Genomic DNA, 14,751 nt, shown 5'->3' on the forward strand with positions numbered 1-14,751 from the left:
CCTAAAATTATTAATGTACATGCGCTCGCACTCAGATAGTTTCCGTAGAGTAGGAAGTACACACAATTATAACACAAGAGGAAAAACAAAATATTAATTCACAAACACCATTATGAGTGTTATAAAAAATCATATGGCCTCTAAATTGTATAATTTGCTACCCCAGGACCTGACAAACTGTGTTATTAAACAATTTAAATCTCTCATCAAGGCTGTTCTCCAGAAAAATGCTTTTTATTCGGTTCAAGAGTTCATACACTTTTATACTTCTAGGCTATAGTTGATGTAATACCTATACATTTGTTTGCCCAAATTGTTATACATATTATTGTTTGTTAATTTTAACTTATGACGTATCGATGACTGTGATGACGATCGAACGATTAAATTATTATTATTATTATTACTAGCTGACCCGACGGACGTTGTCCTCTTTCTTAGGTATGAATAGTGAATACCTATTCAATTCGGACTGGAATAAAATAAATAATAACAAAAAATTATTTCAAAAAATTTGCTGTGGCTAGCACAGGTACCACTCGCCCCACCTGCGCATGCGCAATTTTGCTCTTTTTATGTCTAAGAATATGTGTTGCAAATTTGGTTTAAATCGGTTCAACCGTTTAGTCGGAAAAGAGATTTTGACACACTTGCCCCAAAATTTTCCCATCTCTCCCCAAAATAATAAAAAATAAACGCACTCACTTCTAGTTGCTTTTGGCGATTCAGAGCTAGCAATGTACCTTTTTTTTGTTGTGCCAAACGCCGTAATTTGAAAGCAATTATTATTGTATTTCTGAATATGAGACAAAAAAATATAGAATCTGGCTCATTTCCGGAAACCAAGGGCTTTAGTGGCTCTGGTGGCGGTACCAATGGCGTCAATTTCACTTGGCCATTGGCGCAACATAATCCCGGGCCTTATATATAAATTTTACTTTTGTAAGTTTAATGTATCTTAAGCTAACCAGGTCTAAAAAGATTTAAAAATCAAACAAAATATTTTGTTATTTTCGCTCCTGTAAAATTTATGTTTTGTGACTTAGGACACTTTTCCTTTGGGGTACAGAGATATGGAGCCACCTCAAATTTGTCCGTAGGACCCTACCAGAAGTGATAAACTCTGATAAACCGGAAGTAGTGCATACTTACTTATAGAAAACGCACTGTAGCGTCTATGTCGTTGGAGATATCAGGAAGTGGTCTTTAAAGTGACCGGAAGCACAGATAAAGTAGTTACTGTGTGCCGGAAGTAATACAAGTCATGGAAATATCGTTCATCGTCTCAGATTTATAGGTACTTACTAGAATGAATTTCTTGCTTCAAAAATGAAAACAACCCAAATTCCAGATTTTTTAATAAAAATTGCATAAAATTTACATTTTTTACAGTATTCTTACTTTTAACCTAATTTATTTATTTTTATTCATATCTAACTTTTATACAACATTTTCCAATTTTTTGAGCATCATAGGTATTGCAAAGGTTTTAACATGTAGGTATGTACCACAATTTTTGAATTAGTTGTATAGTAATGGCAGTGAAGTGTATAAGGAATAGAAAATATAAATGTTTACATTTTCTTAAAGATACAGGTAGCTACATATAATTAGTGGTACAATATGGTTGTAGCGCTGTAATGGGTATAATGTCCTCTTGATGATTTTATTTGAAGCATACAGGACCAACTAAGAAACCAAACGCTTGGTTAGAACTACCGTAATCAACGGGATAAAAGTCGACGATCGGTAATTGACTTAATTTTTTGGTACGAATTTCAAAGATTGTTTCACTTTTGGTTGTTCTCGTTTTACACCCGTCGATAAGAACGTTTGGTTTTATTGCCGTATTGGAAAATTCTTGTTCATTTTCTCCTAGTAGCTTTATTGAGAGATCGTTATTCATTGTTTTTGAATTGTACCACGCGACTCCATTAATACACGAATAGGTAAAATTTTGGTATGCGTCCTGAGAGAGCAATTTTAAAAACGTCATCTGCACAACACCTACTGTCTCGTATGTTATCTAAAATGGTTTAACATTTAAAACAAAAAGGCGATTTCATAAGATGTATCTACCTTAAAACCACCTCGCAAGTTTGAATACCAATTATTCGAATTTCCCTCCTTCCTCCATGGAATATTAGGCATATGGGCGCTGTGTACATCTGGAGGTACGCATGTCTCTCCACCGTTCGATAGGTCGCAATACACATATATGGCATCATCTGGCATGCCGCTATTTGGATCAATCCAATACCAACCTAGAAAATAACCACTTAAACATTTATATATGACGAGCGGCGATCCAATATGTCAAACACTCAGAGCAATAGATTTCTTCATCAAATATTCTGTGTAACCCAACGCACAAAGAATATTCGAGAATCTACGGCTACACTTTCAGTCATCTCCGTCATCAAAGCACAAAACTATGTTTATTTGTGATACTAAAAACAGGTAAGGATACATTTCGTTTGAAACGTCTATCACCAGTCATAAGTAGCCTTGACTTTGGAAGGTACAGATCTCTGCAGTGTGGTTCTAGCAAGATGGTGCCACGCTGCTCGCCAAACAATGGATTGTTTTAAGTAGAAGTTTACATGTCCCATGATTTCCCGTAGTAACGGGCCTTCGATTTTGGGAGTAACGTTACCTAAACGTTTTATTCGTAAATTGGACCTAATTTGCGTTCGTTCGTTAGGCATTGAAAATTGTACCGACCGTATATGAGCTGTTATCCAACGAAGTCGCGGAGGCAAATTAAATGGTGTTGTCTTACGCAAGTTATGTCATTAATGGTGTTTCAAAATAAATACAAAATTGTTGGTATATTGAAAGCTTAATTTGGGTAGATTTATCACATTCAAATTTGGGAACGTTGTGCTCAGATAAAGCGCCAATTTTAAATATCCTAGCAAGATCAAAATCGATACCACCTGAATTATACCCTTACAATTTATAGAACTTGTTTTATTTAACTTACGGAGTGTACTACGTGAGCGGAAACACGCGGCCGGTGCGGTCGTCGCGGCTATTTCAAAGCATGATAGTTTATTAGAATGTCCTACCTAGCAACCACGTACCACGCGGCGCGCACTGCTAAAGCGTTTTTGAGGCGACACAGGAGGTCAAAATATTTGATATTTCCGCGTCTGCCGCTTCAGTCTTAACAACATGCGCTTGCATCACTTTATGTTCGGTGCTTGCACGTAGGACATTCGCTGGTCGCGTTTGCCGTTTACGCCGCGCTTGCAGCGTCAACCGCGCCGGCGGCGTTAGCCGCGTGTTGCCGCTCATTTAGAACACTGCGTAAACTATCATGCTTTGATATAGCTGCGACGACCACGCCGGCCGCGTGAGTTGTCGCTGACGTGGGACACTGCGTTAGCTTAATTACTTAATGTAAGAAACCTACCATTCAAATATTGTGGATGTCCATAGAATAGATCTTTACAACTCCTTGCAGGGTTTTCTTTTGTACCTAAAGGTTTTTTAATGCGATCTAAATCTTGTCTCATACTATATATGCTGTTATACATATCCAAAAATTTCAAATCCTCGTCCCTTAGTTTATTTTGTCCAGCGATTTGGGGATTAATATACTTTAAATCTTTCTCAAAATCATTTCTGAAGATAGATAATTAGACGAAGTTAGGGGCAAGTCAAATAATTACATTAAACTTTCCACACTTCTGCGTGATCTGGATAATTCTTGTTGGAATAAGAGTTCTGGTGGTAGTAAAGGCATATCAGCAGGTGGACCAGGAGGCCCCGGAGGTCCAGGGGGACCTGCTTCACCTTTAACTCCTGTAGGACCCAATAGGCCTTTGAGTCCTGTAGGACCTTCGATACCCATGGGACCTGGAGGTCCATCATTCCCTTTTAACCCAATATTTCCAATAGGACCCTACCAATATCAATATAATTAGCAATTGTTATTTTAAATGAATTAACTTACAATTTCCCCTTTCTTCCCCTCCGGTCCTATAGGCCCCTTAGGACCAGGTTCACCTTTTTCGCCCATTTCACCCTTAATACCAGGCGGGCCAATGTCTCCTCTATGTCCTTTCATGCCTCTTCGTGTTCTTTCCCCTTTCTCGCCTTTGGGACCGGTTTCGCCCGTTTTACCAGGGAGACCATCACCACCGGCTTTACCTGGTGGACCCACATCTCCCTAATAAAAAAGCAAAATACTCAAAACTCAAAACAATCCAAACAGAAAACTGCGTATTTTCCTACCGCCGGTCCAGGAGATCCTCTTGGGCCTGCTACACCTTGCGTTCCAGGAACACCTTGAGGGCCAACGGGTCCTTGCAACCCAATGGGTCCAGGAACTCCTTTGTCTCCCTTATCACCAGGTAATCCAGTGTTTCCTTGAAAACCAGCTGGACCTTCGGGACCCTGGTCAATACATGAATATAATTCTCAACACCAAAAATGAACTCTTACCTGTTTCCCTGGCGAACCTGCGGGTCCTACTTTTCCAGGAGGACCCGCTTCACCTGGTTCTCCGGCATCTCCTTGCTTGCCATCTGCACCTTCTTTTCCTGGTTCGCCCTTGGGTCCTATTTCGCCAGGTACTCCCGGAGGACCTTAGAAAGGTATCTTACTCTCTATTCGTTTGACTTAAAAGCTATCCATACCTGGAAATCCTGGAGGACCAGCGGACCCTTTAGGCCCTTCCGGACCAACCACTCCCCTCGGCCCTGGTGCGCCTTGATGGCCCATTTTTCCTTCATCTCCTTTAGATCCAAGCGAACCCTTCTCGCCCTTCAATAACGTATATTATGAAGACTGTGTTAGAGAATGTCCAAGGAAGTTAAAAGGCATAAAGTAAGTTTTACCCTGCTGCTATAATAGCAATTCTAACCGAAAAGCATTGAATAAAATAATAAAAATAATTTTTTATTCAATGCCCAAAGCTTCGTATCGTATCGACAAAATGTTACTTACAGGTTTCCCTTCTATTCCAGGTGACCCACTTATCCCTGGCATACCGGAATCTCCTTTTTGGCCTTGAGGACCTTCAGGCCCTGGGGGCCCAGTAACTCCTTCAATTCCTTTTCCTCCTCTAATTCCAGGTTCGCCAGGTGGCCCAGCAGGACCAACGGGTCCTACTAGACCAATATCTCCTATTTCACCCTTTAAACCGGCCGGGCCTGGGAGCCCTTGAAGACCTTGCGGTCCCGCAGGACCTGTTGTTCCATCGGGGCCATCTTCTCCTTTTATTCCTTGTCGACCAATTTCGCCCGGCAGGCCTTTCTCTCCTGGTGGACCTACTGAACCCGGCTCACCTCGCAATCCTTGTGATCCGGAGCTACCCATTGGACCCTAATGAACCACATATCAGAAAAAAGTTTTATCTAATTTCAGTTGCACAATCGACATTATTTCTTTATTCTTAACTCCTAACCAACAAATATTACACTTACACTTTCGCCCTTTGCTCCTTTAAAACCTTTCTCTCCTGGAGGGCCAATTTCTCCTTTATCTCCGTCTTCACCTGGAGATCCAATTGGACCAGGGGGGCCAGGTAACCCTCTTTGCCCGGGTAATCCATCTCTTCCACCCGGTCCGGGTGGCCCAGTACCACCACGTTCACCCTTCGCCCCAACTGGGCCAGCAGGACCCACTGGTCCTACTCGACCTTCAGGTCCAGGGGATCCATCATGTCCGACTCCTCCTTGCGCACCTTTGTCTCCAGCGTGTCCATGCGGACCAGGTGGACCTAATTCACCTTTTAATCCGGGTATGCCCTGTTACAAAAATGTTGTTTGAGTTACAGTTAAGCTGTTCTTACCTTAGACACGTACGGGCAATCCGGCAGGACCTCTTTCACCCGGGAATCCTGCAGCACCAACAGCCCCTTGCGGTCCTGGTTTTCCTGGCGGGCCAGGCAAACCCGGTGCTCCCTCTTTGCCAGAGTCTCCTGGTACACCCGGTTCCCCAGGATGCCCAGGACTCCCAGGGATTCCAGATTCGCCAATAGGGCCTCGCTCCCCTGCCGGTCCGACCGGTCCAATTACACCGGGTGCTCCTGGTGCTCCTTGTGATCCTGACTCACCCTACCATACAAATTTGTTTCATAACATAGATACATATGAATAAAGAAACATACAGGAGGTCCTCTTTCACCATGTGGACCGGGAAGACCGTCTTTACCGTTAAGCCCCGTGGGACCTGGTAATCCAATGAAACCTCTCGGTCCTTCAGCACCTTGTGAGCCTTGGTCTCCTTGAACACCAGGTGGACCGGGCTGTCCTGTATCACCTTTAGGACCGGGGGTGCCTTCAGCTCCTCTTTTTCCTCTAGATCCTCGAAATCCTCGTGGCCCTGTTTCGCCCCTCTCTCCCGTCGTTCCAGGATTTCCCTTTTAAATTAATACTAATACCATTAAGATTACATTAACAGAAATAGGTATTATTACCCTATCGCCCTTGTCACCTGTTGGCCCGACCTTTCCATAACTACCTTTATCGCCCTTATCCCCAGGTCCCCCAGGATAACCAGCAAAACCAGGAATACCCATTTTACCTTTTTCTCCTGGTGGACCAATCACACCTGTTTCTCCACGAGGCCCATCAAAACCCTGCGGAAATTTGTTATTACATTGGATTGAAGTGTAGTGAAAGGCATTACTTTGGGACCTTCAGGTCCTTCTAATCCAGGTATTCCATGCGGGCCAGGCAATCCTTGCTCTCCTTTTCCACCTGAATCGCCTTTCTCTCCATCAATCCCGCGTTCGCCTTTATCGCCCTTTTCTCCCGCTGATCCTCTCTTTCCTTCGTCGCCTTTAACCCCACGACTTCCGGGAAACCCTATGGGACCTAGAGGTCCAGGAGGCCCATGTTCTCCTTTTGATCCTGCGGTTCCAGGCGTTCCTGGATGTCCTGGAGCACCTTCAGAACCAGATAGACCAGGTAACCCAGGTTTACCTTGAGGCCCCTACATTCAGTATCCATGTAGAAATTGAAAGGTTTCATCTCGCAATTATTTTACCATTATTCCAGGAGGTCCCAACATTCCTTGTGGGCCAGGTGACCCAACTGGCCCCGGCGGCCCTGGTTGTCCGGAAGAACCGGGTTGCCCAGTGGGTCCACTATTACCTTTCGGGCCGGGTGGCCCTTCAATGCCCGGAATACCCGGATTGCCAGGTAAACCTGGTATACCACGAGGACCGGTAAATCCACGTGGCCCCTGTTAGAACAGAATAGTGGAAAACTATCGTTCATGTTTATGATTACCATTTCTCCCGTTAGTCCAGGTAACCCAGGTGGCCCTTCTTCTCCTTGTAGTCCATCATGACCTGTTAATCCAGGTTCTCCGGTTGCGCCAACAGCTCCTCTTTCTCCTTTGTCTCCAGGCAATCCCGGCAATCCTTAAAATACAACATGAAGACCATTACCTACGCGATCTTAAATGGACACACCTATTAATCCTTGTTCCCCTTTTGCTCCTGGTGGACCTGTTAGTCCCCGTTCTCCATCGCGGCCAGGTTTTCCTCTACGACCCTCTCGACCGGGAAGGCCCGTTGGACCTCTTTCACCTCTTGGTCCCTTAAAAATCGATTTTATACTATGGACAAATCAACCTTTAGGAAAGACTGACCGGTTCACCGACATCTCCTGGTTCACCTTTTGTTCCTTCCGGACCTCTTGGACCCGAAGGACCCGGAAGACCTGCCAATCCCATAGGTCCTTCCACACCCCGCATCGCCATCTTGCAATATAAACCCGTTTAATACATTTAGCTTAAGGTGTATAATTATATTTAAAATACCATATGTTGCGAAAGCATTTGCCTAAACGATTCTGCCTGCACATCGGGACCTTTTTCATTTCCTTGGTTGTTCAGCTAAAATTGGTGTAAAATGCAATTCGACCCGATCCAGGATTCTTACCGGAATCATAAAGACGTGTCCCGGTGGTCCTGGGGTGCCTATCGTTCCTGGTATGCCATCCCTACCGGAGTCACCTTTTGGACCAGGTGGACCCACTGGACCAGCGGGTCCTGGATAACCCCTGACACCAGGCTGCCCTACATTCACATAGTAAGGGTATCTGGTATCGTGAGTAGTTTCAGTTTCTGAATGCGAATTGCCACTTGGTTCGTTGTCTGGCTAGAATACAAGTGAGAATATTGATTTATCGATATACAGTAATGTTCCAATAAATTGTCCTTTAAAACAGGTTTAACCTTAGATCATAGTATCAGAGATGTAAATAGTATGTATGATCGAAGGGTTTACCGTACATCACCACGCGCGATATGTTGTGCAGATATCTGTTTATGTGTTAATCAAAATTAATTTCATAATGGAATTTAATATTGACTACATTAGAGTACAAATATATTAGACACATGGACACCCAACTGGTTCGTACTGGGTATAACATCTCAAGAAAGCCAATCTTACACTTCAGAATGAAAAGCTCTAGACGTACCGCTTTTTAAAAGATAATCTAGTTGTCTTAGCTTTGTCTTTAACAACCCTGTTAACAACACATTGCTAGTATCTCACCTCACTGTTCCCATTTTCGTTATTATCTTCTTCGAATGATACTGACGAGTTTCTAAATACAGAGAGATCTGGTTCTTCCAATGTTTCTTCTCCAAAGTTTATATTTACATCGCCTATACATATATAGGAACGCTAGTTAACAAGGTGCAGAAAATAACTACATTTATACCTACCATTAGTATGCGTTTCAGATAACGCATCTGCATCGAATGAGAAAACAATTTCTGGTTGTTCTTCACTTGAATTGTGAGATGCGATCCCAGTAGTGATTACTGAATTCATGAAGGTTTTATTGACTAAAATACCATTCGGATGGGACGAATGTACCTGGGGTTGCGAAATGTGGATGTTATTTATTTTAGTTTCTGACATACTTCCAGCGTTATGATGCGACGTTCCATCGATGTGATGAATTGATAAACCACCTAATATAGCGTCAGTTACACCAGTTGCACTACTACCCCCACTCTGGTGAAAAGAGACGCCTTCGCCCCTTCCTGGCGCAGAGTCCGTTATAAGAGTTGCGCCTATATTCATACTGTTCGTTCCACCGGAGGTCGTCACACGATTTTCTGAACGGCCACCACTAGCTTGGTGAAATGAACCCGTTTCACTAACGCGTATGGGGCCCAGTATACGTTCCACGGCAGAATGTGCAGTGTCTTGTCCTAAACTGGCATAAGTATTTTGACTAAGTGATACACCTGCTTGCGAAGAACCAGTAGTTTGTTGTGCGTTACTGCCTCCAGCAATATTTCCTTGGACAAAACTGCCGGAACCACCATCACCACCTGTATGGTTAAATGATATTTTTCCTCCTCCCCGAAGAAAGGTTCCTGATTGATGGCTAGATGTACCGCCATTGAACTGTTTAAAGTGTGAATTACCCGTTGGATATGTAGAACCCGTTATGGTTTGGTAGTGTGTGGTTCCACTATCTAAAATTTGTAGCTTAGTTGGAGTTTGGAAAGCAACCGAATTCTTACTTATAGGACCCATGTTCGTGTTTAGGTTAGCACCGCTTTCGTGTCTATACGAATGTTGAGTGTTATCAAATGTTCCTTTGTTATACATACTTAAACAATTGGGAGCATGCTGAGTGCAGTGCTCGTAAGCTTCATCGGGTGTATGTGCAATTTTTAACATTTGCAAATCGCCCTTAAATTAAATGATTTAATTGATAAGGAGTACATTCTTGCTAGCACTCACATTGTAATATCCTTCGTCTGAAAGTTCGTATCCAATGGTGATTATACCAGTAGTGTCAATTGTCGATGTACTGGAACGGGCCAACTCGCGTGTGATTGTTGTTGTACAATCTATAGTTGCAGTAACGGAATCACCTTTTACACTGATCGCAACACGATGCCACCTGTTAGTCATAACATGACACAATCATTTTGCGATAATGTGAACTTACTCTCCATCGTCAATAGATTTACCGAAGGAAATAAAAGTACCTTCGTCCGGAATATCTTCAAAGTCTTCATAGTAGATGCTAATATCCCTTCCTACTGTAATAGATAGCTGCTCTTCACCTTCATCGTTATAGATAGTGAACAGGGGAGACATTTGACCTAAAGGTTACACATATATTGATTAATATATTGTACTACAATAGGCTAATTTACCTGACGACGGTCTAATCACTAATAAAATGGAAAAGTCTTTTGGAAATCCGTTGGGAAATATTTGTTGAGCCGTAAGTGAAATTTGCGCACGACTTCCAAATCTATAGGCCCATTCTGAGCGCGGCGGATCCCTTCCTTCTGGTATGTAATCGGCGCATCTTCCTACTATCCTTAAAATACCCTCAGGTTCATCCCATAAATCAGCCTTTTCAATGAAATCCACTATATTATCTAATTAAATGAATTGCATTAGCAAACAATACAGGGTGTGACATATAAGTATATAAAAAAATTGTAGGGTTATGAGGGGAGGGGAGCAAGAACCTTTTGCACTTAAACTGTGGGCCCAACGTTAACCCACCCTTAAAAAATGGTGAAATTTGCATTTGTTCTTTAATCTCTCAGTAACCATAAGATTTACAAAAATTGGTGCCATGTCTTTCAATAGGTTTTGGGGTGTTCCCTTTCCGATTTTGCAAATTTTTTTTCAAAATTCCTACCACGAACGAGCGCGCCTCTAAATGGGGTGCGAAACAATTTTAATTTCGACGAAAGTTGGTATTTGGGGGTTGAAACATGAAGATCACGCATCTAAAATTAGTTTTTGAGAATTCAAAAAAAATATTCTACTGCAATTCTTGGCCGGACAACGAACATGTAGCGAATTCCATGAAAATTGATGTGTAGGTACATATTTGATGAGTTAAGGAACCAAATTTTCGAACAGTTTTTAAAATCACTTTTCAAACAAAAGTTATACTCATTTGAAGATGGGTCCGGCGGGTCAGAAAGTGTCCCTCGCCTACTAGTGAGTCATCTAATTTCGCATGTAATGTAACATTTTCCCACCAACCGAGCCACGCACAATCTACATATTATTGGAATCGAATTTGTAGACTTGAATACCATGACCGACATATCGAATTTTTTAACATCATGTAATTATAATATCGACTTAAATCGTTAATTTTTTGTTATTTGGACTAGAGATGTAACAGAAGTGGTTATATTAGAAGCTAATTCGGAAGCGGAGTTTTTAAATTTGGTTTATCGGAATCGGATTCGGAACCGGAATCTGAATCGAAACCGGAATCGGAACCGTAAAGAAGAGACATGTCACATCTTAAATTACAATACTAATAAATATGTACAGGGTGTAAATCGAAAAGTGGAACATAGGCGTACGCGTTTAACATGGGAAATTACTTTTTCTTTGGGCAAACGTTTCCTAATTATTAAGGATCCTCAGATCCTTTATAGTTTTGTATTGTCGTCCGTCCGTCCGTCCGTGTGCGCTCTAACTCTTTTTAAAAGTGGCCGATTGTGTTGAAATTTGGTGTACGGGTACTTTGGACATTAAGGACGGGCGCTATTGATTTTCAGGAAGCTGGTTCAACAGAAACGAAAGTTATAGGACTTCGAGTGAATCGGGAACAGGAAAAACTGTGGGCTCAATATAATACAAATCAAAATATTTCATTCCCTAGGTTATGTATCGAGTTCGGACTTTCGCTAGATTATTCCCTATGACCCTTAGATGTGTAATAATTCAATATAACTCTTCTCTGTGGTATAGGTCAAAAGTTTTAGAGCAAAATGTACCCAAAATTATTCTTTACACACAAATTTGGAGTTGTAAAAGCTTTCAAACGCGTTATCTTGATGCTGAAAGAGGACATCACGTGCAAATTTGATAACCGCATGTGTGTGGTTCAAAGATGTTAAATTATTTTTCCGAGGTCACATCGGTTTTGATCAAAATACGTCAAAATCGTTATTTATGCACCAAGATCGTTGGGAAAAAGACTAGGGGCATTATCTCAATGCCCAAAACATGAATTTGATGCATTTTTGGCGACCACGTGGATTTTGATCAAAACATGTCAAAATCGTTATTTATACACCAAGATCGTTGGGAAAAAGACCAAAAGCAGTATCTCAATGACCAATACATGAATTTTGATCTATTTTTGGCAACCACATGGATTGTCAAAATCGTTATTCTTGTACTGATATCGTTGGGAACAAGATTAAGAGCATTATCTCAATGACCAAGACATGAATTTGAAGCATTTTTGTTAACTATGAAATGTATTATGTAAGATTAAAATAAATTGTCGTTAAAAGTGATTGTAATACTGAGGATCCTTCGATATTTCGTTGTATCGGTTTATTTTACGCAAAAATAGTTCAAATAAAAGTTATAGAGATATAAATTCTGCATCTAAATCATGTGAAACGATTATTCTACCTCTTCTTGTACGCGAAAAAATTAATTAAAAGGATTCTGTTTTCTCGAGTTTTTAGTGTAAGTAGCCATGGACTATGTTTTTCTTTTATCATAGTCCATGGCTACTTAGACTAAAAACTAAACTAAAAAATCCTTACAATATAACCGGTTGTAAAAAGTCATCCCTAATATTTTATAGCAGAATTCTTAATGTGTATTTAAAATATTTTTAAGCTATCTTTGTATTAGATATATTTTCACTACCACAGATAAATACCAATATTATAGAGATCAACTTGCGCAATTTTACAGCTCCGTTTAGGAGTGCGTCGTTATTAGTTGCAGGGCCGTAGCCAGAGGTGGACGAATTAGGGCACCGCCCTGGCAGACAAAATTTTCGCCCTGGCAGGAGAATAGCGATGAAATTCTAAACAAGGATAAATTGTGCAATACTCTTGTGCAGATAAAGCGCATTTTCTTTAAAACATTCATTTTGTCTTTGTAAGTACCCTCCTCCCATAATCCACTCTTGAGGTATAAGGAATTATAATCGTCACGATAAGCGGTTAAAATATCTTAACCTTATCATATCCAATCCAAGCGATAATACACTTTTATTACTGCTGCATTGTCTGTTGTTGGCTGATAATTTGTTAAACGCAATGAAATAATCAATCAATGACCTTGAACTTGAACTTTAACTTTTGAAAAAATTGCCTCTCTCCCCCTATAGTTAGCGCCCCGTAAACACCACTTTTTAGCGCATTTCCACAAAAATAAAAAAAAATGCACTATTGTGGCCACTTTGTCCGTCCGTCCGTCCGTCCGTCCGTCCTCTCGTTTTGCGACGCTACTAGTTCTTTATCTTAAGAGCTATTGTTCTACTTTTTTCGCTATTTGGTTCGTTATGGTGTCGAGTCTTGCACCAAGGAAGGAATTTTTTCTGTAACGCTTACAAAAAAAGTTATTGTAAAAAAAACAAAAAACCGTTTTTTACATGTTCCATAATTTTACACTTTTGCCGTTTATTAACGATCCTAGAGATCGTTTATAATTTTGCATTGCTGTCTGTCGTCTGCCTGTTGGTCTGTCCGTCTGTTCTTTGTCTGTCTGTCCCTCTATCTGTCCGTGTGAACGATAACTTTGTTTAGAAATGTCCGATTGCTTTTACATCTCCGTTAGTTATGAACTGAATTGCATGAAATTCAATATGGGCATAGCTTTAGTCATATAATACGCAATGCCAAAAGTTGAGTCGAATCGATTCAAAATTCACAGTGCCCTTTTCGCATCTCGACCATTTATAAACCGAATTGCAAACTTTTTTAATTATAAAAGTATTTAAATGAAATTTGATACATAGCCACTTGGAATAAATGAAAATCAAACGCCAGTTTCAAAATTTGGTTTTGCGCATGCGCAGTGCCAACTTTTTTATTTATGGAAAAATTTAAGCGAAATTTGATACATAGGCACATGGAATAAAGGAAAATCAAACGCCAATTTCAAAATTTGGTTTTGCGCATGCGCAGTGCCAACTTTTTTATTTATGGAAGAATTTAAATGAAATGTGATACATAGGCACTTGGAATAAAGGAAAATCTAACGCCAGTTTCAAAATTTGGTTTCGCGCATGCGCAGTGTCAATTTTTTTATTTATGGAAGCATTTAAATGAAATTTGATACATAGGTGCTTGGAATAAAGGAAAATCTAGGGCCAGTTTCAAAATTTTATTTTGCGCATGCGCAGTGCCAACTTTTTTATCTATGGAAGCATTTACGTGAAATTTGATATTTAGGCGCTTGGAACAAAGGAAAATCTAACATTAGTTTCAAAATTTAGGTTTGCGCATGCGCAGTTTCAACTTTATTATTTAGAAAAGCATTGAAATGAAATTGTTACTTGAAGTAGCACGTCAAAAGTGGATTGCCCATGTGCAACGCTATCTTTCATATTTGTGGTCGGATTTTTACGATTTTAACAGAAGTTGCATCTTACAAATGGGAAATGAATGCAAGTGGAAATGCGCTTTATGTAAATCGTTTACGATTACTTTTTAACTTGTTTAATTCGCGCTGGGTATAACAATCAAGACCCTGATAGCAACAAACCTCTGGCTACAGTCCTGATTAGTTGTACCTATGCTTGTAAATCTGTCTTAAAAATTCCTACTCCAAGATGATAAATCGATAAATTTTTACATGCTTTTAGCATTGGAAATGCTTATGTTTAGTACAAGTATATTGAATTATATTTTTCCCTAACTCTTGTCTATACTTTTTATTTAAAATCGTAAACTTTTTGTAGCAAACTAAATGGTGTCACTAAAGAAAAAGTAAGCCGCCACCTGCGATGGCGAGCGCGC

At 40.6% G+C, this 14,751-nt stretch overlaps 1 protein-coding gene across 1 annotated transcript in view; it reads right to left on the reverse strand.

The window, feature by feature from the left end:
- Nucleotides 1-1,417: 1,417 nt before the first annotated feature.
- The window catches only part of LOC116163532 (collagen alpha-1(XI) chain-like), a 37,983-nt gene continuing 24,649 nt past the window's right edge, over nucleotides 1,418-14,751 (reverse strand). The window contains exons 3-28 of the mRNA XM_031477513.1: nucleotides 10,156-10,386; nucleotides 9,945-10,101; nucleotides 9,734-9,896; nucleotides 9,511-9,682; nucleotides 8,698-9,462; nucleotides 8,525-8,637; nucleotides 7,904-8,122; nucleotides 7,783-7,857; nucleotides 7,612-7,722; nucleotides 7,433-7,559; nucleotides 7,248-7,381; nucleotides 7,003-7,200; nucleotides 6,643-6,948; nucleotides 6,431-6,592; nucleotides 6,122-6,373; nucleotides 5,817-6,068; nucleotides 5,436-5,759; nucleotides 4,957-5,334; nucleotides 4,647-4,773; nucleotides 4,453-4,595; nucleotides 4,243-4,404; nucleotides 3,962-4,177; nucleotides 3,678-3,910; nucleotides 3,419-3,630; nucleotides 2,080-2,264; nucleotides 1,418-2,026 (exon numbers count right to left, since the gene is read on the reverse strand). Of these exons, the coding sequence (XP_031333373.1) occupies nucleotides 1,667-2,026; nucleotides 2,080-2,264; nucleotides 3,419-3,630; nucleotides 3,678-3,910; nucleotides 3,962-4,177; nucleotides 4,243-4,404; nucleotides 4,453-4,595; nucleotides 4,647-4,773; nucleotides 4,957-5,334; nucleotides 5,436-5,759; nucleotides 5,817-6,068; nucleotides 6,122-6,373; nucleotides 6,431-6,592; nucleotides 6,643-6,948; nucleotides 7,003-7,200; nucleotides 7,248-7,381; nucleotides 7,433-7,559; nucleotides 7,612-7,722; nucleotides 7,783-7,857; nucleotides 7,904-8,122; nucleotides 8,525-8,637; nucleotides 8,698-9,462; nucleotides 9,511-9,682; nucleotides 9,734-9,896; nucleotides 9,945-10,101; nucleotides 10,156-10,386 (5,777 nt within the window). The 3' untranslated portion in view covers nucleotides 1,418-1,666. The remainder of the gene's footprint in view (nucleotides 2,027-2,079; nucleotides 2,265-3,418; nucleotides 3,631-3,677; nucleotides 3,911-3,961; nucleotides 4,178-4,242; nucleotides 4,405-4,452; nucleotides 4,596-4,646; nucleotides 4,774-4,956; nucleotides 5,335-5,435; nucleotides 5,760-5,816; nucleotides 6,069-6,121; nucleotides 6,374-6,430; nucleotides 6,593-6,642; nucleotides 6,949-7,002; nucleotides 7,201-7,247; nucleotides 7,382-7,432; nucleotides 7,560-7,611; nucleotides 7,723-7,782; nucleotides 7,858-7,903; nucleotides 8,123-8,524; nucleotides 8,638-8,697; nucleotides 9,463-9,510; nucleotides 9,683-9,733; nucleotides 9,897-9,944; nucleotides 10,102-10,155; nucleotides 10,387-14,751) is intronic.

This window comes from Photinus pyralis, unplaced genomic scaffold (genome assembly GCF_008802855.1).
Source record: "Photinus pyralis isolate 1611_PpyrPB1 unplaced genomic scaffold, Ppyr1.3 Ppyr1.4_LG2, whole genome shotgun sequence".
NCBI lineage: Eukaryota > Metazoa > Arthropoda > Insecta > Coleoptera > Lampyridae > Photinus > Photinus pyralis.